Source organism: Corvus moneduloides, chromosome 3 (assembly GCF_009650955.1).
Source record: "Corvus moneduloides isolate bCorMon1 chromosome 3, bCorMon1.pri, whole genome shotgun sequence".
Taxonomy (NCBI): domain Eukaryota; kingdom Metazoa; phylum Chordata; class Aves; order Passeriformes; family Corvidae; genus Corvus; species Corvus moneduloides.
The window spans coordinates 79,389,208-79,412,637 of NC_045478.1; the positions used below are offsets into that span (position 1 = coordinate 79,389,208).

At 42.8% G+C, this 23,430-nt stretch overlaps 2 protein-coding genes across 6 annotated transcripts in view; one reads left to right on the plus strand and one right to left on the minus strand.

Moving 5' to 3' along the window:
• Positions 1 to 8,597, minus strand: C3H1orf131 (chromosome 3 C1orf131 homolog). The gene is made up of 7 exons (XM_032102365.1): positions 8,488 to 8,597; positions 8,050 to 8,339; positions 5,887 to 5,943; positions 3,498 to 3,593; positions 2,725 to 2,811; positions 1,671 to 1,726; positions 1 to 1,035 (listed from the first exon to the last, which is right to left on the minus strand). Exons 1-7 carry the CDS (start codon positions 8,546 to 8,548, stop codon positions 906 to 908), a joined length of 777 nt encoding a protein of 258 aa, XP_031958256.1. The 5' UTR covers positions 8,549 to 8,597; the 3' UTR covers positions 1 to 905.
• GNPAT (glyceronephosphate O-acyltransferase) overlaps positions 8,281 to 23,430 on the plus strand; it is a 20,401-nt gene continuing 5,251 nt past the window's right edge. The window contains exons 1-10 of one of the 5 annotated variants that reach the window (XM_032102361.1): positions 8,281 to 8,361; positions 12,203 to 12,391; positions 14,805 to 14,981; positions 15,822 to 15,951; positions 18,131 to 18,258; positions 18,716 to 18,791; positions 19,379 to 19,530; positions 19,616 to 19,746; positions 20,411 to 20,634; positions 22,844 to 23,089. In XM_032102361.1, the coding sequence (XP_031958252.1) occupies positions 8,353 to 8,361; positions 12,203 to 12,391; positions 14,805 to 14,981; positions 15,822 to 15,951; positions 18,131 to 18,258; positions 18,716 to 18,791; positions 19,379 to 19,530; positions 19,616 to 19,746; positions 20,411 to 20,634; positions 22,844 to 23,089 (1,462 nt within the window). In that variant the 5' untranslated portion in view covers positions 8,281 to 8,352. Of the gene's footprint in view, positions 8,362 to 8,586; positions 8,839 to 8,922; positions 9,097 to 12,199; positions 12,392 to 14,804; positions 14,982 to 15,821; positions 15,952 to 18,130; positions 18,259 to 18,715; positions 18,792 to 19,378; positions 19,531 to 19,615; positions 19,747 to 20,410; positions 20,635 to 22,843; positions 23,090 to 23,430 lie in introns of those variants that run through there. The other 4 variants (XM_032102357.1, XM_032102360.1, XM_032102358.1 and 1 more) reach the window with 4 other exon arrangements.

The window sequence follows — 23,430 nt, forward strand, 5'->3', positions numbered from 1 at the left end:
GTTACTAATCATTGCCATTTCTAATGGATGGACCTTAAAAGCAACAAAACAAAGCATTTAGCTACAGAGGACAAACAGTGTTCTTCCAGAAACACCAGACTGCTGAAATCCAAATAGCACCAAAACACAGTTTTGGCAAAGATTTCGTAGAAAAGCCTTGAGAGGCATGGAATTAAAACAAACACCAAGAACAACCAGTAGCTATTGAGTGTCCGTGCTCATTTGGCTCAGTCTTACATGGTTTTGTTTTTAGAAACCAACCAACCAACCAAGCCAACAAACCACTCTTTGAAAGTGCTTATTTGGAGATCTCTACAGAGATATACAAATGAGTGTGCAATTCTTGCCTGGGACAAAACTTCAGAAAAATATTATTTTCATTCCAAAGCAGGTAATTTTGAAACATTAAGAGGTTTTGCTGGACAGAAAAATTTTTGTGGAGTTCCACTATCCACTAACAATCCATAAGGATACAGATTTATGTCCAATAAATGTTTGGAGAACACCTACTTCAGGTTGAGAATGAGTAAGGTATTTCTTTTTCCATATTCCTTCCATATGAAAGTGAAGATATATATATAAAAATCCATTAATTTATGGATTAAAAGAGTATTTTACTTACAGCCAATAAGCTGATTCTAGAAAAAGAAATGTTTTCTTTAGCACATATTGACTAACAAAAACAGCCTGTATAGCCTTTATAATAAAAAGTCTAATTTTTATTTATAACATGGTAAATTCTAATGTTCATCCCAAGGCAGAATGGTACATAAAAATCCTGCAATAACAAATAAGATTAAAAAATTAGGATATGGTGGGTAGGCCAAAGGCTCCAGAAGTCTGTGTTGGTAGCAATGTGAATTCCATCTTATGCATATTGTCCATTTCACTCTGTATCATTAAGTTCATTTGCTAACTTTAGATGATTTAATTTTCTTTATGTCACGGCTTTGCAGAATCAAGGTCCCATTTCTGAATTTTCCAACTTGTCCTGCAGGCCAAATGCTAGGCACTGATTTCTTCCTTTTGACCTTCCTGAAACAGGGAGAGGAAGAACAGTAATTAAAAGAAACAGCAGAAACACATGGTGAACATGGTGAAAAACGTCACCTATTTATGCAGCATTTGGTATTATGGAGTATCAAACCATAGCATGTAATGACTTCAGAACATTTTACCTTGACAGACATTCAAAATTTGCAGCACATTACAGCATGGTTTACATTTTTAAATGTTTAGAAACAAGAAGATGTTTGGATAGAGAAGGAAGATAAGAGTACAGAGGGAACCTGCTGCACTAGGATTAGAAAATGTCAGCTTACTTTCAAGCCTCTGTATACTGTAGTCTGTGCTTTGCAGAAATTATTTCTTAGGGCAAATGCTCTGAGTAAGTGGTGTCTCATGAGTCTGCACACAGGGATTTTCATCCCTCTGACCTCCATCTTAAGACTAGGAGCCTTAAGATGTGTTGGGGCAGAACTGACATACTTTCAGTAAAGCTGTGTAACTGAAGCCTCTGGAACTGCTAGGCACAGAGCAGTGTCACCATTTTCTGAGGAGCTCAGCATTTGGAGAAATTTGTTCCACTGTGATGTGCACAACTTCTAAAGCAAGACTGTCCAGTTACATAGGAGAGATACACTGGGGAGACCATGTTAAAAACACCTCACCTCTCCTTCTGTTCCTTCTGCTTCTTCTTCTTCTTAAGAGAATCACCCTTATGTTCCTGTTTTTAAAGACACATATTTTAACAAAAAAGGGATAGAGCATATTGGTTAAACAACCACCTGCACACAAAACATGCAGTAGCCTTTGCTTCACAGAGCAGCAGGCGCTTAAAGTAAGATGGGAAACCTTCTGACAGAACAAGTGATGCAACACATTATGGAGCCACTGGCAGGAGTGCCCAGAGCCCTTCCAAATGCCTTATGGAAAGTACAGCCCACTCACGACCAACGTGCTGTTCTTGCCACGTGCAGAAGCAGAGGCTTCCTTCTTGGGCATGAGACAGATCCTAGGGCCAGAAAATGGACTTGCTACCAGGCAGGTGTGTCCTGTCACCCAACTGAGGGCAGCTGTCAAATAACAGGGTTCAGCTGTGACTGGTCATGCACTGGATGCGCTTTGAGCCACATGACAGAGGAGAAGAAGTAGGTTCCTGGGAAAGAGGGTGGCAGGAAACCGGCTGATAGAGTAATTATCAGCCCCACCAGCCTGCTCCCACCTACACAAGAAGGCTCCTTGTCAAGGCAGAGAGTAGGCTTAGAGCCAGATGGGCTGTGCTATAGGATGGATGCAACAGAAACCTCACCCTTGCTTTAAATAATGAGTAAGATCCTAGATGGAATTGAGCTGATAAAAAAGCAGTTGAAGATCTGGCTCTCTGTGGTTAGACAACACGCAACAAACTTTAATTGGGGACCATTTTGTTTCCTCTTGAGAGGAAAGGATAAAAAAAACCCTGCTGATTTTGTGTCATCGGTCTATCAGCCTGAAAGGGTGAGGCAGTGAAACCGACCACAAAGCAAGCCTAACTCTGTGCCTTCATACTGCACACAACCAGCTTTTACCAATGAGATTAATCCTGTGGGAGCCAGGAACCCAATCCACAGGGAGCACCAGGTGTCAAGCTCGGGCAAACCTCCTGCACCTGAGGCATTATCTGTCAGGATTTTGGGCTGGCTCCTACATGCTGCCTTTTTATGCAGAATATTTCACACAAACCTTTTCCTTATCAGCATCCTTCGCTGCTTTTTTCTCTTTCATTTTCTCTTGGTAAGTCCTGTAGTTCACATATTCCTTTTTGGGGGGGCTGCAACAAAGATTGGGAGGGACACCACTGATTATATTTTCAAACAGGTTCAAAAATTATTCACACACATTGCCAGACAGTATTTTTCAGGTGGCGGTGATGGCAAAACACTAGAAATGCTTATTTCCTTTTGGGTGAGAGGAATTGACTTAAGGGATGTAAAGTAGACACAAATTGTATCTTTCTTGGTGAAGACAGTAGAGAGAGGCAATAATGCTCTGTTATCAGTCCTACAAGGTTTACACACACACACTGAGCTAGGAAAAAACCCCACTTCCTAAAAAACACCTAAACCATTATTTTTTTCTTTTACACTAGTTATGATAAACTAAACACTTTTCTCCACCTTTAACTCACGGGGAAAATGAAGTTTTAAAAAGCGAGCCCCTCTCTCCAACTATTTATTTTTGAATGGCCTGACTAAAAATTAGTAAATGTTGTTTTTCAGCCTGATCAGTCGTATTTCATCTATACTACTTCCCTGATAACACAACCATACTAATTGTCCAATCATCTACAGAAAATAGACAAGACAGAATGGATGATGTAAAAGTATGGATGATTAAGTGAGAGAAGGGTCAGGGCAGGGGATCTTGTATTTTAAAAGAGTAATACCAAAGCCCCTCATGTTCTTTACTGCTTTTCTGCACTGGGTGACCTCCAGCACAAACCTAGGGACAATTACCTTGGCTCCCAGCATGATAGCACGCTCCTGTTCCCAAACGCGTTGGTCCTGCTTCTTGTAGCCAGTGATTCCAAACTTGTGCACTTCCAGACGAGCCTACAACATTACAGAATATAGCAATCATTTCATAATGTCCAACCTGTTGTAAAGTAATGCCTGGAAAAGTGCAGCAAAATCATGCTCCCAAAGAAATCCTGGCTAATACTGGAAATCGATGTGCTATAAAATAAAACTGAGTTCGGAGCTATACTGCAGAGCAGTTAACCACTGTCCAACTAATCTCTGGACAGTGAGGACTGTCAGGGGGATGATTTTCAATTCTCCTCATTTCACATAAAGTAACACATGGAATGGATTTCCTCCACGTAAAAAATGAGCACTTAACCAGTTTAAAACATGGATGGGCGGATGGTGAAGTTGTTTGACTACACACATAGGTAGAGTTAACACTACACACAAGTATCTTGGCAAAACCACTAATGAAACCATAATTTTAAAATGAGTGATTAAATCCCCACTCTTCTTAGCAGTGCAGAGCTTCATGCAGAATCTCCAGTGCGAGATTCCACTAGATGATAGCACATCCCCGAGCAGAGATTAGGCACATAAAACAGCTCACACAGATCTGTAAACAAATTAGTAGCTAAGGTGGCCAATGCTAGTTATGCTCATGTAAGAACAGATGAGAATAAAAAGACAAATGGAAAAAAGCCATCTGTTGTTTCAAAACCAGATGCCAATACACTTTTTTTTTTCCCTTCCCACGTGAGATACCAGAGATTTAACATCATGGGGCTGAAAGAGTGTAGTGGTTTGGTCCAAAATACTCATTACTGTTTATCTGCTGTGAGATAAGAATTAGGAGAAATGCAAAACAGGCACCAAACTTGAAAGAATATAAAGAAGTTTATTAACAGACCTAAAAGAAGAAAAAAAAAAAATTATACCACCTTCAGAACTCTCCTCCTCCCCCCACCTTCCTCCCTTCTCCCACTGACAATGAAAAAAGACAACCCTTAAGATGTTCAGTCTGTTTACCACTTCCATAACAACCTTGTTCAGTCCATTTAGAAAGAGAAGTCTCTTCTTGCTCATGCTATGAAAACAGTATCACAACGAGACAGCCGCCCACTTCCAAATATTGTTCAGTCCATTTAGGAAGAGGAGTCTCTCTGCCTGCGTGTGAGTCCTTTCCCCCGACTTGCAGCTTTTCCCGCAACTGCTTTCGAGGGTCCACTCTTGAAGTTTTTTGGGGTACAATTTTAAGGTTGAGCCGTTCAGAAACAAAAACAGAGGCCCTTCTCCTTCCCTGGGAGCAAAGGGTCTTCATCATCTTCATCTTTAGGACTATCTCTGGGAGCATCTCTAGGAACTGAGGTTTTCTCCTTTCCCATTTGGAGCAAAAGTCCTCATCTGGTCCATCTCTCCCTGTTCAAACTTCTCATGAAATTACAGCTGCGTCAGCATCTGCCTATCTCAGCACAGGTGCTTCTGCTCACGAGTTGAACACTCCACCCCCCATATCTTCATGAAATTACAACAGGATACTCTGGTATATCATAGCTTCACAACAGAATTTCAGCTTTAAGCATCTCCTCTCTCTCTTCCCTCAGGTTTTCAGCTCTTCACAGCAATAAAAGGGTTAATCTCACCTCGGCCTTGCAGCTTTGCAGCTGGAATGTTGAATTTTTCTTATCGCAGTGGAGAGGGGGGGAGAGCCGAGCCGCTCCGGCTGCCCACGGCAAGGCAGTGGGGGGGGTTCCATGGCTGGAACAGGTCCATGGCTTCAGGATGGCCGTGGCCCGGCCCGGCCTGGCCCAAGCAGGGCCTGGCCGGGCCCGCTGGCCCCCACACGGGGCCCGCAGCCGCCTGCCCCAGCGCCGGAAACGAGAGAGAGCTTGGAGGGGGAGTTTGCCTATTCTTAAATGTGGATCACAGAGGTGATCACAACTTTAAGTGGCTTAGAGAATTGTCCGTATTCAAACTGGCCAGCTGATAGGTTCTATCAGTTTCCAGAGGAAACTGTAAGCACCCCTTAGCAAGGACGTCCCTTCCAGGACTATGCTTGCTAACCTATGACAAAGAGCTATGCTAAACATTATGGGAACTCAAGCACCTTCACACAGCTAAAATACAGTGATCCCCCTCAAATTCTCATAGAAAGATCAGAAAGAAAGGCCACAGAGTTGTAACAGCCTGTCTCCACATGGAGCAGTTGACTGCTGCCAGCCTGCTCCTCTTTTGGCATGGCATGCAGCCAGAATTACCTACAAGAGGTGGCCATTTCTGGAAGGGTTTCCCATCAGTCCCACCGTAGCTTTCTCAAGTATACACATACACATAACTGTACACTAAAGTAGTGACATTAGACTTGGTCCTACTGACTTACCTTTTCAAAGTTAAATTCTTGTCTGACTGCATCTTTCTCTTCATTCACTACTGGGGTCTATAAATAAAACAAAACATGCCAAATTAATATGACAAGTAACACCAGTTTAAATGCTGACTGGGATAGTTTTTTGAAGTCAGTTGTATGAACGAATACACAGGTTTCCAGCAGTATTTTTTTCTAGCTTTATTACTTGGATCTATTAAAAGAGACAGTTTCAATGGCATTTTTCTAGATAAGTAAGAGAAAAAGTGCCACATGCGAGCTATGAATCACTTGAATTTCCATTTCCAAACCTGTACCAAACTGCTAATGTAAAATAGGACATGAATTTTAAGTTATTTTGTTTGAGACAGAGAGCACAGTGGTAACAGTGCATGTACTCTCAGCTGGGGCAACATGCAGAACAAGCTTAATTCCCAACTGCATGGACATATATTAATGCCCATATCCAGCTCCACTAATTCCAGAGACACAGCTCCACAGGGTGCACTGTCAGCAAAAGGCAGAACCCACTCAGCACTGTCTGAAGAAAATACTTGCTCAAAATGAGCTCAGTGAAAACTACATCTTTTCTACTCCACAATTTACACAGAGACCTTTCATCAGCAGTTCTCAGTTTGGAGGGGGACTCTCTAGGGGCAACGGACTGTATCCTAGATAGAAAAAGAAGCACAAAATCCCCAGGGAGAGAGTTCCATGCTTGCTTGTTACAGGAGTGTCCCACACGGGACACTGTGGAGCAGCTACAAATCTCCCAGGGTTATTTTAGACTGTCTGCTTTCTGATTTCAGGGAGGATGTGCTGAGCCACCTCTCTGAGTGGAAGCTTAGCCCACTCCCAAGCATGCTGATGCAGGCAGGCAAACTGCCATCTGTTCAAGAGATTCTCCTGTTCACCTTCCCCTGTTTGCTCCCAAGGGTACAATCCACTCAGAGGAAGCAGGAGTACTACATAAGCATTAAAGCTGAACTGAAACACAGTTTCACGCATTTCCTTTTAACTCTCCAGGACCTCAGGGCACAGTGAGTCACAGGTCCAGGCCCGAGGGTTACACCAGGGCTTCTTCCCTCTGCATCCACCACAGTCAAACTCCTCTCAGCTCTGCAAAGACTTCTATATAGAAATGCCATTTCAACCACAAATAAACCTGGTTATCTTCAGAATGTTTTGCTAACAAGCCTAACAGCAGTCTTTACAGGTAGAAAAACTTAAGCTGTAAAAAACTTAAGAAAATTTTTAGAGGAAAACATGCTGGAAAAAGCACAAAAGTTTATGGATTCAAACAACTGCTAGGTCAGTCTGTTGAAGTTCCCAATTCCAAGCAATCAAACCTCCAATATCAGTAAGTCTCTCTGAATTCAAGACAGCCATATGTTGGCCCTTCAGAGCTTATTTTAGAATGGGCTTCTGATGTTATGACCGTAAAGACAACTCAAGGAAAACAACCGGAGAAGCTATAAAGAGGGACTGGAGACCAATCAACCTCTCTGCTCAGCTTCCAGCCAAACCTATCCAGACCTCCTTGCTGAAGCAACTCAGATACAGTTTTTGGTAGTGCAAAGTAGTTTAGCAGCAACAAACCAAACCAGAAGACTGAGATCTAATGCTGTTATGCGTTCCCCCACTGACTACCAACACTGATCCTCCAAGACAAATGCTGCTTGCCAATGGCCCAGCGCTGCTGGGATGCCAGAGAACAGAAGCAAGTTTTGGCACCTCACATTCACACCGACTGACAGGAACAGAGCAGCACACAAAATTCCTGGGCACTGAAGTAACCAAGAGGCTTTGCTTTCCATTTCGTTCACTTCTTGCAATAACATCAGGCCTGTCAGCAAATCAACTTATTTTGCTGAAAAACGCCTATTTCAAATACAGGATTCTTATCCAGAGATCTTCTGAAATCGAAAAAAATTGCCTTCAAGTCCTGTCCCCACCCCTGCTTCATCCTGCCCCTGCTTCCAGGGCTGGAATCTGTAGGGCTGGATGCCATCGAGCTGAGCACGCGGATCGCCAAAGGATCCCGGATTTCCAGGCAGCTGTATCAGCAAGAGGGACAAACTTAGGCACGGCAGGGGGCTGGCGCCGTGTCCAGGGAGCGCATCCTTCGGGAAGGAGCGGCTCGGGGGCAGCGGGGACCCCGCACCCGCCCGGCTCTACCTGTGCTCCGCCGGCAGGCGCTGCCGAGGGGCCGTGCCGCTCCTTCCTCCTCCTCCCGCGGAACACCACGATCTCCACGGCGGGCGGGGCGGCGGGGGGCGCCGGGGCAGCGGCGGCGCTCAGCTCGGCCCGCAACTCCCCGAAGAAGCCGCGGGCCCCGCGCCGCCCGCCCGCCGCCGGCTGCGGCCCCCGTCTCTCCTCCTCCTCCTCCTCTTCTTTCTGCGCCGCCGGCGGCACTGCTCTCGCTTCGCCGTCCTCCGCAGCGCCCCGAGCACCGCCAGGCTCCTCACCTGTGCCGAGCACATGCCGCGGGTCAGCTCCCCGCCGCCACCGCTTCGCTCCAGAGCGCCCACGCCCGGCCCCCCTCCCCTCCTCTCCCCGGTCCCCGGAGAGGACCGCGGTGCTGGCGCAGCGCCCAGCCTGGCCCCGCGCACCCACCCAGGTCGTAGAGGGCACCGAGCACCGCCTCCAGCCGGCGGCGCGGCTCCCGCGGCCCCATGATTGCCGCGGCGGACCGGCGTGTGACCCCCGGCGGCTCCCGTCGCACCCGACATGGCGCCGCCCATGGCGCGGTGCCCCCGCCCTCCTCCGCCGCCGCACCGCACCAGGCAGCCGGGCCGGGGCGGCACGGGGCCATGGGCGCCGCGGGAGGCGGCGGCGGGCGGCAGGGCACCGCGGCGGGGTAGGACGGGCGAGCGGGGCGCGGGGCGGCGCGGCGGAGCTCGCAGGACCATGGCGACGGCGGCGGCGGCGCCCGGTCGGGCGCGGCGAGGGGCGCCCATGTACTCGGTAGGCGGCAGCGGGAGCGGTGCCGTGGGGAAGGGGCTGCTCACCTCACCCATCTCTCCCACCCCCGTGCCGCGGCGGTGCCGCTCACTCTGAAGCGGAATGACGGCGCTTGGCGTAATCTGCCCTTCCATCCCTTATCCCCGGTTTGCGTCCCCGGGAAAGCGAGGACCACGCTCCGGAGGGAGGGACGAGGCCTTTCTCGGGGCCGGACGTTTCCCCTCACCAGCTGACCTTCCCGCGCGCCCTCTTCTGCCTCGGGTACTCCTTCGCTACCTGTCGTGTCAGTCGCGACAGCCAGAGCTCCCGATCCCGAGCGCCGCGTCTCCCCTCAGAGCTGCTGCGGAAGGCCCGCTGGGTTAGGGGAGCTGGGAAGTGGCTCCTGCTTGCGGAGGCAGTGTCCCGGAGCAGCTCTCTGCCGTGGCAGCTCTCCGGGCACCGGGCGCTCCGCAGGGCTTCAGCCCCCCAGAAACCTGTCCTGCCAGCGACGGTGAACTCAGCGCTGGGCGATTGTCGTGGGGATGGAGTGGCCGAAGCGGGTTTTCCCGTGTTATATAGTGAAAATTATTTTATTGACCTTGTTTGCTCCCTGCAGCTGCTTTCCCAGCCTCAGACAAGGAGGTTTGGGTGCGGGGTGCTAAACCCCACCTCTGTACAAGCAATTGGAGGAGGGGACTAGGGAGAGAGGGAAACGGCTCCTTGCTTCGGCAGAGATTCCTAAACTTCTCTTTTGTGTCGTCTCTACGTTGGTATCGCAAGGACATCGCGAGCACTATCGTTACTATTGCATATCCTAGTTATATGGAAGCAGAGGAGTTCCAGGCTCCTGCTGTTTTGCTTTCATACTTCGCCGCTGTCGCAGTAACAGTGCATGTCACTGAATTTCTGATGTCCAGGTTTCCAACAGTGTGTTTTCTAAGTGTGTTCTCTACCAGTTGGCAATTGAAGCTGGAACAATGGCTTGGCTGTAATGTTTGAAAGCACAGTTAGATATCTTTAGTGGTTGGTGAAGTGTGTGGTTTGGCACCCTCAGTGCTCCTTCAGAACAGGGCGTGAAAATAACTATTGCTGTGGAGAGAAATCAGTTGCACATCAAGTCTGAAAACATCAGATGAGGAGCAGAGGCAGAGAGGTGATTTTTCAATGGGCCATGGCCTTTGCAAAGCTCTGCTCACCAGAGTTGCATTGGGGAACAGCTGTAGCCGCGTGGTGACTGCTGATGAGGCTGATGGTGCCTGTGCTGAGTGCTGGGTTTCTTTGTCTGGGTTTCATGTAGTTGCAGATTGCAGGATTTGAACTTTTGTAACTGACATAAACATTGCTTAGATTTTCTGAGCAATGATTTGTCACATACTGATCTGAGTAGGTGATACTGAGAGGCAAATAATGTTTTCTGCTACTATTCTGAGTTACCTTTTTTTGCCATTACAGAGCATAAGGGATTTATTTCTATTTTGTTTTTAATCAAGGGGGTTGATATAAGGTGTCAACAGCAACAGATGGCTAATAGAAACTATTTCCAGTCATCTTAACAGATCTGAGCTTACTCAGCTCTTGCAAAATACCAACCAGTTGAAAGCTGTGGAAGAAGAGAGATTGAAAGCTGTAACGCTAAACCATATAGGATAAGAACTTCTAAAAGTTTTGTATTAATAGAGGTCTGGGTTTAATACCTATATAGGATTATTTTGAAAGTTCCTGAAGAGTTTATTCTGCAGTCACTGTGAGGGAATTCTCTACACTGCAGTTGTGGAAAGAAAAGTTATACAATCTACTAAATGCAGTTACAGTAGAAGGATGGTCTCCAAATTTGCCTGTCCTGTGTGGGTAAAAGAACTTGAAAAGCTCAAACATTATAGTAGGATTTGTGTCCTCCAACAAAACAAAATTGACTTTTGATACAGATGAGACTTTGAAGGATTTTTTGTCGTTCTTAATATCTCTTAAGTGGAGATATTCCCGATTTGAGTTTTTTTGTTTTGTTCCACCAAATTACCTTGTGCTGATGAACGGACGGGAACTAAAGATTTGCTCTCTACTAAATGTCAGCTGGTCTGATAGTGTTGGTGCTGTGGCTGTGCTCGGCTGTCAGTGAAAGCTGACTCCCTCTCCCAAGGTTGAAAAGCCAGCTGCCACTGCTGGGCATTTTGCTTATCTGTTCCTGGTGTTCCCCTGTGTGTTTGCTGGCCAGGCTTTCCACTCAGCACCAGAAAAGGTCACTCTAAGAGCCCATGAAACATGTTTTATCCTTCATTATCAGATTGGTTCTGCACAGGTCATATATAGAAAGAGGAGGTAGAATGAATGAAAAGGTTGCCAGTGCTACCTTTCAAGTGGTACTGTGGAGGAAGACATAAGCATTTTTATTTTTAGCATCTTCTAATAAATATACTTGGTCATAAGTAATGCTTTTATATTTTTCTTTCACAGAGGCTTACTCCAGTTGTCTTACTTAGATAGGTGGCTATTGCTGCTATTTTGAAGTTTAGAGAAATACATTTTCAGTCTTGGGAAGACTGAGGGGTCATTCATACAAACTGTAGTGATACAGGAGACATCTCTCTCTAGCGCAGGGGTCTACTGGCTCAAAGGGAAGAGTTTTGTCTCTGAATTTTCTGCAGCAGGATGGATCCACAATTAGTTCTCGATGTCCTGGGTATTTTTCCTCCTTAACAGTGGTATTGGTTACGCAGAGGCTGTGCTCTCTTTTTACCTATGTGTGCACCATAGTGCAATCATGAGGCTGACATTGAGGTGGTTTTTTTTTTTTGCTCCTGCTGGTAATGTTTCATGTACCTTACATCCAGGCTTCGTGAAAGCCACAAGTCATCAAGGCCCTAAATTCAACTTTAAGTAGCAGGGATTATTTTCTGTAATATTGATAAAATCAACTGATGATTGCATTTTTATAATGTCAATCATGGCATTGTCTTAATGAAACTGTGAGATTTGGAATCAAAGGTCTTTTAGTTAATACCTATTAATCATGGAGAGGCTGGAGGCAGGGCATTTCAGCTTTAAAAGCTCACGTGTTCTCTCAGCTTCTTCCTGTTGGGTGGAATTAAGTAACGTGGCATAGGGTGATTTGGGGATCTTTGCAGTTGGGAATGGTTAGGGTGGGTTTTTTGGGGGGTGGGGGAGGTGTTGTTTGTTTATTTTTCTTTTTAGTTTCCTTCTGGATCACTCTTCCAAGCAGGTAGTATTGGTTCTTGCAGTCACAGAGTGTAGAATGCAAACATTTTTGAAAGCTAAAAAGAAACCCCAAGTGTTGCACAACATTGCATATCATTATTTTGGTGCTGTAACCAGGCAGATCACCAAATAGCTCAAGACAGTGTCTCACTCTTCATTTGTATGTTCCTAGCAGAAAGAGCTCACATCAAAGAAAAGAGATGAGTTTGAGGATATCTTGGAGGAAAGACGATTGTCCAGTGATTTGAGATACGCGATGAAATGTTACACCCCGGTGATCTACAAGGGACTTTCACCTTGCAAGCCAAATGCTATCAAAAATGCTGTTCTCCAGTCAGAGCAAGTTCAATATGTTATCAAGCAGGTGAGTCTGGACAATGCACTCAAAGATGAGGTGGACTGAACACATCTAACCTTTGTGCGGCAGCCGGGAGAAGGAGATTATTGCTGACCTCGTTAAAATGATAACTGTAGTTTGGAAGGCAGTCTAGTAAATAAATAACTCTCTTTTGGCAGGAAAAAAAATACTGGAGTTGCCACTAAAACTATCAGGTTCATGAAAGTGTTTTGATTTTGCATATACAACACTTCACCATTAACTTATGCAGTGTGCCTGACTTCTTTTTTTTTTTCTTTCTACTCCTACTCCACTGTTCTCACCACAGAGCAATGTTGTGAAAGACATTAGCACTCTCCTTAGTAGACATTTTTATACTTTGAGGGTAGGAATTTGTCTTGTAGGAATTTTATAGGTTAGTGATGTATTTAGGAACCATTCCTAAATGCTACTTTCACTAAAATGAGAGTTGTATTTCACAGATAATTCTTTGAATTAGAAACACTGTTTAAGATGTAACCATATTTTTGTTTTAACAAGAAGGGCAGATACTACTTTATAATGAATAAAGTATTTTATGGTTAGACTGGCTGATATTTTGCACTGTGTTTAAATGCCTGAAATAAGTGTGTGTGTTAGTTAGCAGGGTAACTAATTTCAGTATCCATGAAAAATAATTCCAAGTGTGTAGAAATATCTAAGATGTTTTGGTTAGTCCTGAGTGACAAGCTATTGTAAATTTTTCTATTTATTTATTTTAATGGTTAGTGTTACCTATGATATATCAAAATCTGTTATAATGTGACAAAGTAAACAAAGTAGTTCTGTTTCCATTATGGATTGCTAAGTAGTATGAAAGCCAAAAAAATCTTTTAACTCTAGATACACTAAAAAACTTACTGAAAGAAAATACTTTACAGAGGATTTGACAGAAAGACGTTTGTGTGATGTTTTCTTCTGAAGTGCTTTTTTGATAGAAAATGATTTTGATGGATATTTTCTAGGCTGGCATCAAGTGGTTGAAGGGAGTTAGCAGACCTGCCCATTGCAGCTTGGTTACCAGTTTTGCACTAGAGATTACTGGAAGTATCTAACTGAGAGTGTCTTGGGCACTGTGCCCAGCAGTCTCTGATTTGAGTCCCTCCTGCCTGGGCATGGTTTACACAGCTGTACACAGGCGTACTAGAATTTGTTCTTATGCCAAATTGTTGAGGTTACTAAAGTTCAGTATGGGAAGTTAAGGTCATTAGTTTGTTTTAGCTTGCTGTATGTGACTGGTCTGGTTTTTTGATTTCTGCTTTTGGGAAGAGGTTAGTTCCATAGTGGATTTGCACTTAAATCACACAGGTGAACTGTATGGTAAGCTTTTTGCTGGCTGGTGAATGAGATCAAAATCTCTTCCTGGTGAATAACAAGAAGAATTTTTTGGCTTCCTAAACAAGAGTGATTTTCTCAGGCTTAAGTGGAAGCAGTTCTTGGCTTCTTTAAGTGGCTAAAATAATCGGTTTAAACTAGATGTGGAAATATTTAGGATGATGGGTAATGCATTTAAGAAAACACAGTTGAACCAGTAGATATGGTAGTAAAGTATATGAAGGTAGATTGGAGGAGATGGATTTTCTCATATGTCACAAAATGGAAATAATAAGTAAGCAGCACTGGCTTCCAATCAGAGCCATGCTTTTTTGGAGGCTTTTTCTTCTGCCATTCCTTTTCTTTCCTCCTCTGTGTTGAGTAAAAGTTATTTTCCTTATTCCATAACAGTAAAAGGCTTAACTTTTCAATTAAGTATTTCTAGATTCAAAGTACCAAATCAGAGGGATGGCCATTATTTAAGTCTATTTCAAGAAACTTCAAAAGGGAATGTGCATGGCAACAGAAGAAAGATCATTGATATGCACAGTTGGTAGAGACAGTGCTTTGTATGCAATTCAGCTCTCCATTGCCAAAGTAAAACATTATGAAGAAGTAGAAGTGTGATAGGGCTGAGGTTCTTTGTAAACTCTAACCCAAAAACACTTAAAATATTTGTGTTTTGACTGTCTCTACAAACACAGGCTTCATTTTACTATTCAAAGGAAAAGGTACAGATCCTTCTTCAGTCTGATAATACAGGAAGTATTCTTTGAACTTAAATCTCCCCTGAATATGCTACAAGTTTTAACATTCAGATGGTGTGTTTGGGGGGAGGATTGTTGTACACCATCCCCTCCCCCCATTGACATCTAAGCTCATTTTGATTTTCAAGCAGCTTAAACTTGGTCTTGTCATGTTGGCTGGCACCAAACACTTCTGTATGATTAGATCCATGCCTATCGCATAAAATAAAATCTTGTGGACTATTGCAGTAGTTCTCCCATAGTAGCTGTGGCACATGAGAATGGTGTGCATGGGCAAGGAGAAGATAACAAGTTGTCACTGCTGTTTTGTTTCTGTTTAGTTAGCCAAAGAGATGGGAGAATCACCTGATATTATTCAAGAAGAAGCCATGGAAATCCTGGATGAGATGGGCCACCGTATGCAACTAGGAGCTGTCAGATTTTTTGCCTTCACTCTGAGCAAAATATTTAAACAGCTTTTCCAGAGAGTTTGTGTGAATGAAGAAGGAATGCAGAGAGTGAGTACTGGTGGGAGGGAAAAAGTTAAAATATTTTCATACCAGTCACTTGGACAAGAACTCTAATCTTCAAATAACAAATATGAAAAAATAACCTTTGAAAAAAAAATGACAGCATTCACTTTTGTTTATTAGTGCATTTCTTAGTAAATCTGGGAGGTAAGACAGATGATATACAAGTATTTTAGAGGCAAACAGCTATCAGGATTTTTTCTATATTTTCCAAGTGCTTTCTATGGTAAGGAATACCATGTGTCTGTGATTCTGGTAGATCAGCCACTGAGTCTTTTTGATCTTATAATATAAAATAATAATGCATTTAGCTGAATTGGGGGTCAAAATATAATATTTCATGGCTGAGTGAACTGGCTGTTCTGCAAAGCCTTCATACAACTAAGAGTGGTGAAACACTGTGCACCTCTGAGGCAGGAGATGCTTTAGGTTTGCCTCAGTTTCCGGGAACTGTTGTCCCCCTATTTCATGTAAGAATGTCGCTGTTCTGGAGGGTGCATTCCCTGGGAGTCAGCAATGTCAGTCCTGGCAGCCCCTATTTGGTTTCCCATCCCCGTCAAAAGGGATTGGAAATAGACTATCCCATAATGGGATGGCCCTAGTTTTTGAGTCCTGTGCTGCTTGTGAACCTCACGTTGCTACTCTGGAAACAACTGCTCCAAATTTCCTATGGCTTCCCTGTTGAAAGAGGTATTGATCGTGTTGACAGAGAAACAACCCTGAAGCAAATGGGGTTTTGTTTGCCTTAAGCCCTGTGCAGGTCTATATTTGCAAATTTCAACAGTCACTAAATATTGGGACAAGATTGTTTGTACTGTTCTTTTCCAGTTGCAACACGCCATTCAGGAGCATCCCGTTGTGCTGCTGCCCAGCCACCGAAGCTACGTAGACTTTTTGATGCTGTCTTATTTGCTATACACGTATGACTTGGCCTTGCCTGTCATTGCTGCAGGAATAGGCAAGTATGTTTTAAACAATGTTTTCAGGATTCAGAGAATTGGTAGCATTCTCTGGTAGCTGCAACTATAAGTAGTTGTGTTTAACTTCTGTGCCAAATACGTCTTGTTAAATCCTCCTTGGGTGTGGTGCTTACAATGTCTGAAAGCTTCTCATTGGTGCTGAGTCCTGTCAAAAAGGTGACTTTTTTTCATAGCAAGTTTGCCCAGAAGTACCCCATCTGTAGACCTGAGGCTGGGGCAGAGATAAGGGTTGTGAAGAAGACTTCTATTTGCTTTTATAGCCTGGGAACAGGCTATAAAAAACTTGCCCAGGTGCTACTGTGGATGCAGAACTTTTTGTGATACTTTATACAGTTTAAAATGCAGTCACGGTAGCCAGATACAAAGTACCAGCCAACTTATGCTTGTTTCTGATGTGACTGATTTCTTTGAAGCATTGGCAGAACTTTGTGACATGCTGACAGCAGAGCTGTCTGGGAAGTGATATGTCATATCAGAGGTCAGGATTTTGGACATACTTAATTGTGAAGCAGATGAAGCCAGTATATTTGTGGGAAACAGTTCTTGAGGGCTTGAACAGTAAATATCTTCCAAATTAATGTGCTTTTTGATAATCTGGATGCTGTCAACATTTAACTTAGAAACCTGATCTTGAAAGTCTCGGGTATCAAACAGGTCTTCTAAGCAGGCAGAAAACCACCTCAGGTCTGGTGCAGCACTATAATATCCACAGGTAAGCTAGCAGAGATCTTGGAACCACTGCTCTACTGTAGTCTGCTATTCCAATCAAGAAATTAGGAAGACTGATAGAAGCTGTGAGAATGTGCTTGCTATGGAAGTTGAGATTTCCCTGGTCTTTGAGTTTGCGGCAGGGTGATGCAGGTTAGATTCCCAAGTTGATGTTTCACAGCTGCCTTGATCAAGGTATTGCGGTTTGCCTGTTGTGTATTTTTCAGAATATGCTCACACGCTGTTATAGGTATTGGTGTAATCCTTTGCTGACTTGGATTAGAGTATTTTTGAGTTTTGGACCTCAGAATAGTATCTTAAGATACTATGAGTTTAGCTTACAAGGAATTTTTAAGGATTAACATTTTTTGAGTGTTTTGGGTGCTTCAGGGTCAAAGTTCTCCTAAAGAATTAGGGGCTTGTATCTTGATGCTGCCTGCACATGCATATTATTTTAAATTCCTTCGGAGAAAATACAGTTCTCTATGGTTGTAGTTGTATTTACTGTATATCATGTAGAGGTTCACAAGATGTGGTTTACAAACTCACTCTCAAAGCAGCACTTGTGCTGAGTGGAGAGACTCTCCTGATACAGGTGATAAGTGCCTTTGCTTTGTTAGTTATCTCTTGGCTTCAAGCATACGGATATGTGGGGATTAGCTAAGGGAAGATAAACAGTTGCCAGTAACTCTCTAGTACATCCTCATACAGTACATTAGCAGGAATCTAGTTGGTGCTGGAATGATCTTTCTGACACCTTCAGGGCAGTCACTGTCAATGTTACCTCTAGAAATGTGAGTTTATTTTACTGAGTGCATATCTGTTCTTCAGTGTTTCATGGATTGAGGTGGCAAGGAGGTCGGAGTGGCACATTGCCAGCTGATGTGTAGACTTGTTTTAAATGCTTACATAAGAAATTTGTTAATGTTAAATGTTTTTTCCTGCTTTTGACAAGTTAAGCATTGACTGTCATTGCTTAAAACTAAAAAACTGTAAAATAATTTTAGGTGGTTCAGTGTACATGCCCCAGAATGATGAGTCAGGATCATAGATGGTCTAATATAGTTTAATTGGCTGCTTGATTTCTGTGTCTTCTAGAATACATTCAGTAGTAACTGCTTTTTTCTAAAGATGAGTGAGACAATGTACTTCAGAAACTTAGTCTTTATTATGGTTGAACTCTGGCCATCTAAATTATGAAAATAAATTGCTCTAAGTGAATGCAGCTTAAAAAAAATTGAAAGCACACTATAATATGCCATTCTTGTTGATGTAAGTCTTGCTAGACTATCTGAAAGCAAATAAATGTATTGGCAACAATGGAATCCTTGAAAGAGATCTTCTGTATTCTGGTAGTCAGCATGCTAGAGAACATGGTTGATTCTGCTGGCTGATATTAATCAATACATTTTGTGTGTATGGTTTGTTTTTTCTTTGATTGTTTTTCAGATTTCCTAGGAATGAAAATAGTTGGTGAGCTGCTACGAAGGGCAGGTGCCTTTTTTATGCGACGTTCCTTTGGTGGGAACAGACTCTACTGGGCAGTGTTTGCTGAATATGTAAAAACGATGTTAAGGGTAAATAACTTCCTGAACTCTCACAATGTTAAGAAATGCTCTGTTGGAACAATTCAGGTGAAATATGCAGGATGTTATGGCTGTGTGATTGAAAGTCTTCATGGTGATCTGATTAAGTGCTTTTTACCTCCGATTTGCTGTAGGTGAAGACCACATGTGCACTCTATTATTATTATACACTTCAGTAAATGATAAACAAATTACTGCTCATCAGTTGCTTTGGATTGTGTGCCCATATCTCATGACAGACCCAATATTTTCATTAATTAAACTATACAGTGTGGCAAATACAATGGATGAATGTAGGCTTGCAGATGGCTTAAGTTAGATATATGTGTCTTTCATTACAAAAACCAACTTACTTACATTTGAAGTACTTAAAACTATTTTTGGACAATAAAGAAGAAATGTTTTTTCTGACTAGCTTTTCGTTTGTTTGCTTGTCTTACTTTTGAAGAGTGGCTATGCCCCAATTGAATTTTTCCTTGAGGGGACCAGAAGCCGCACTGCCAAGACTCTGACTCCAAAATTTGGTAAGTTTATTTAAGATTTGGAAATTTTAATATTATTAGTGTTTTCTTTAGTGGCTATGTGCTTTGTAAGTTCTTTGGATAGAAAGGGATGTTAAAGTAGAGGGAAATTGGGGAAATCTGTCAGAGTACTGGAAAACACTATGACTGGGTTCCAAGGCCAGACAAAGAACAGCAATACATTCCACTTGCACGCTACTGCTTTTGCTCCCTTTGCCCCATTGTGTACTAAATTCAATAACTCTTCACCCTTTTCTTCCTAGACAATAGGCATCCCCTGGCCAGCAGAGAAATACTGTAGTTCTCAATGTAAAAGTAATTGGGAATCTTTAGGAGGATGCTGTGTGAGCACAGAGCAGTCCTGCTGAAAAGAGCACAAATAGCTGTCCAAGAGCATTGCTTCCATTTACCCTCTGTTTTAAGACTTGGACAGTGTCTCTTGCTTCTGCTTGCTTGAAGGGAGAACAGGCACAGTGCACACCTATTAGCAGTTTCTAAAATGCAAAGATATCCTTTTCAAAGTTGAATTGCCGTTGCTTTTCCCTCTTTGAAAAAGACAGGTGATTCATGGTTTTTTTCCCAACTGGCAGGTCTTCTCAGCATTGTGATGGAACCCTTTTTCAAACGTGAAGTCTTTGACACATACCTTGTTCCCATCAGCATCAGCTATGAGAGGATATTAGAAGAATCTCTCTATGCGTATGAACTTCTAGGAGTCCCAAAGCCCAAAGAATCTACATCTGTATGTAAATTCCTTAAGAACAGAAGTGGACATATACACATCCTATAGCACCAGAATTTAAGTTTTCCTCTTCCCATTTTCATAGGGGTTGTTAAAAGCCAGGAGAATCCTCAGTGACAATTTTGGTACCATACATATCTACGTTGGCCAGCCAGTATCCCTTAGAACCTTGGCCTCTGGGAGGATCAATCGGTGCCCATACAATTTGGTTCCCAGGTACCACATCTTTCCATGGTGTATGCACAGGAAAAACATTTGTTTAGTCTACAACTGTGTGAACTAAGATGTCCTCTTTGTTTTTGTATTCTCTCACCTCCCTCCGTCTGACTGTTAAAACTGCTGAACCTCTTTGGTCTGAGCAGAGGCTTATTGTGCTTGTGATTGGCTGTTTCTGAGATGAATTGTTACTTGTGTGGCTTTGCCCTGTGTTGAGAAGAGGCCACTTAAAAACTTAATGGTAATGCATGAACCAGGCAAAGCTCTGTTTTCTGAGAATGTGGTGCTTTTGCCGCTTAAAATTTTCACCTTTCTCTCACTTCTTGCATTATTCCTGCAAGCTGTTAAGTGATTGTGTGTCAGGGAGCTGTAGCTGTGACTAGATTGTGAGGCTTTTGCAATTTGTTATGTAAAACATAATGCTTTTGAATTTTGTTTGAAGATAGCAAATGTTCAGCATCCATACAGAGGTCTGTGCTCCAGGTAGTCATGCAGCTACTGATGTTTTGCTCTATACTTGTTTTACATGGCACATAGAATCACCTTCCAGATGTTAGGTGCTGTAAAGTTATGGATCTGGGAGCAATACGGAAGAAATAAAGAGGGGGCTGATTTATATTCCACTTTTTGAGCTCTGTACCTTAAATTGCATTGTTTTTTTCAGGCATCTTCCCCAAAAGCCATCTGAGGATATCCAAGAATTTGTCAGTGATGTAGCTTATAAAATGGAGCTCCTGCAAATAGAAAACATGGTTTTGAGCCCGTGGGTGCTAGTTGCTGCTATCCTGCTCCAGAATTTGCCAGCCATGGAATTTGAACTTCTAATAGAAAAGACTCTGTGGCTTAAAGGCTTAACACAGACTTTTGGAGGATTCATTGAATGGCCTGGTATGCAGAGAAAGTGTTATTTCTGTTCCTCTTGTTGCTTATGAAGGATAAATTATGTTTCTGTGGAAGCAATGTGTGGTAACAGCTTTACAGAATTCTTAGAATTATAAACGGATTTTAGGATATGCTAAAAATTATGCTGAAACGTGACAGGTTTTGACTTAACCTGTTGAAGATAATACTTTAAAAAACAGTTAGGTGGAAACAGAACAGATATTTTACTGTTGTATCGTGAAGTGTGGCATGAGAGGGAAATTATAAGGTACTTTATTAGAGTACTGGGGTTTGTCTAATGTCTGTCTTTCTGAACTGTGTTAAGCCACAAGCAGTTTCCTGATCTGCACCAGTGAACTCCATGTAATGCTGCATTTCCTGCTTGGTACTGACTATAGTATGAGTTGTTACTGGTGCAAAGAACTAACAGAAACAAATGGATGGGAGAAAATCAAAACTCTCAGTTGTCTGTTTATTTTTAAATTTCACTTTATCTCCAGAAATTATGACTTTTGGAGGGAAGGCTTCTTTGGTGGTCTTAGTAATATACGTATACACACACACACTCGTGTATATATATGTGTATATATATATACACATATATATATGTAAAATATATATATTAGCTGCTGAAAGGTTGATTGTGCTTTCAAACTTTCTGTTTTAAACTTCTCTCTGTGAGCCAGAGTGATACAGGCAATTAACTTTAGAGCCTCAGGATGTAAGTGGTAAAGCTAGCAAAGAACAGTATTGTATAATGTGAGTACATTTGCCTTTCTGCTGTAGGCAGACTTAAACCAAGGATCTTTGCTTTTATAGTCCTGTGTATGATCAAGGATCCCTCTCACTACTACAGTAAAGGAATAGGAGCTGGCTACTGGTATAAAAGAACTCTGTCACCTCTGGAAGAAAACCACTTCTTTCAGGGATTGGCGCTAAAGGGAATGCAGGCAAGGTCTGCTTCTGCCAGACTGGTAAAAGCAAGAATTTAATGGCAATATTTAAACAACGTTTAGAGTCTTACTACACAATAAACTGAAAAACATACCACATTCAGGTTTGCTTATTTATTTGGTTTATTTTCTTAGCAACAGTGAGTAAGCATTTGCTCTAGTGGAGTTGTGATGTAGTCAGGGAATAGCAAATAGGCATGGTAATGAAATGGAGAAATGACAACAGCTGAGTGGATATTGTTGGAGTGTGCTGGCTGTGCTCAAGGCATCAGTTGCATAGAAACTGGGTTTGTTGTTTTGGTTTGGATTGTCAATTTGAAAGAATAAATACATTTTAAAGGCCGATTTGCTGATGCCAGCAACTACATGTACCCCCTCCATTCTTTGGTCTCCGAACAGCTGGTTGGTTCTACCTTTGTCGTGCTGGTTGGTTGTTACAGGCAGAACATTTGCTTGGCTGTTAGAAATTTTATATTCAAAACAGGAACTGTAAAATGACTTGCTCAGACTTCTGCTTCCTATTGCACAGAGAAACTTGAGAGCTTTAGCAGAACTGGAACAAAGTAGGCTTAAGGAGGAAATAAGATGCAATGAGACTCTATATGAAATCTGTCTTAAAGGACAACAATATGGTGGGTTTTTTCTGTCAGAGGCTATATTGATTTGATATGCTTGTGGTGCTGTGAACATGTAAAGTGTATTTTAGTGTTCAATATGAAGTTTTTATTTCTTGCCTGTCAAATTGATTCCAATTTGATGCAGGGAGTGTTTTTCATTGAGTAGGTATGTTATGTAACCATATTTATGTTAAGAATTTTTCTTAATTTAATTTGAGTTGAGGCCTTGCTTATGTATGCGAGTTGATGAAAAAGTTTATAAAGACCTGTACCTCTGAGTCCAAACCTGTAGTGTCAGAAATGCTTAAGCAGAAGTATAGTCTCCATTTCCTTGCTAATGCATTTATCCATCAAACAGATCTATGCCTTTTATATTTGGAGGCTCAGAATACTTGTTCCAGAAACAAAGGAAGTATTTGTAATTGTTAGTAAGTGGAAGAATTCAGTGTGTTTTAATTATTGAAATGTCTGAAATTTGTTCTCTCCATGTCATACTGTGCCTAGTTTCCCAATTCCTGGTATGGATTGTATTGTAACATCTCTCTGACTGAATGTTTAGTGTCTAAAATACTGGTGCATTTTAGGCTGTTTCAATAGAGTTATGCTCCCTCTTGCAACTTCCTGGGTGTTACATTTTCCTCCTAGATAACCTGTGTGCCAAAAAAGCAGTCCTGTCTGGCCTCACCCTGCATTCCAACATCGCTTGCCTTGTCGATGGCCACGTGGTCCTAAATGACAAGGGAGTGGAAGATGGAGCCGTAGGGGAAATTGTCTTCAGGCGTGCGCTGGCCATGCTCATGTGTGCCACGTACAGGAACCAGCTGCTGAACGTCTTCGTGCGCCCGGCCCTGGTGGCAATCGCCTTGCAGATGACACCCAGCTTCAGAAAAGGTACGCTGGGCTCTGAGAAGCTGCTGGCTTTGCTCCTTGTGCCATCAGCTGGGAGAGGAGCACGCGGGTCTGGTGACTGCTAGCAGGAGCTATCTGAGGCTGTTATACTTGGGATAAGGTAGATGTGTTGGGAGGGCAGGGGGTTGTTTTGCTTGCCTTTTTTTTTGTTTGTTTACCCTTTGATCCTTTTGTAGGATTTGATTGTGGCATTTAATGCATGTTCTGAGAAGCTACAAGCCTCTGCTCTTTCCTTTTCTTAACAGTTGAGTCAAGTTATTTGAGTACTTGCTGTTCTGTTGTGGTTTCTGCCATTGTATGTATGTTTTTAATGTCAAGTCCAT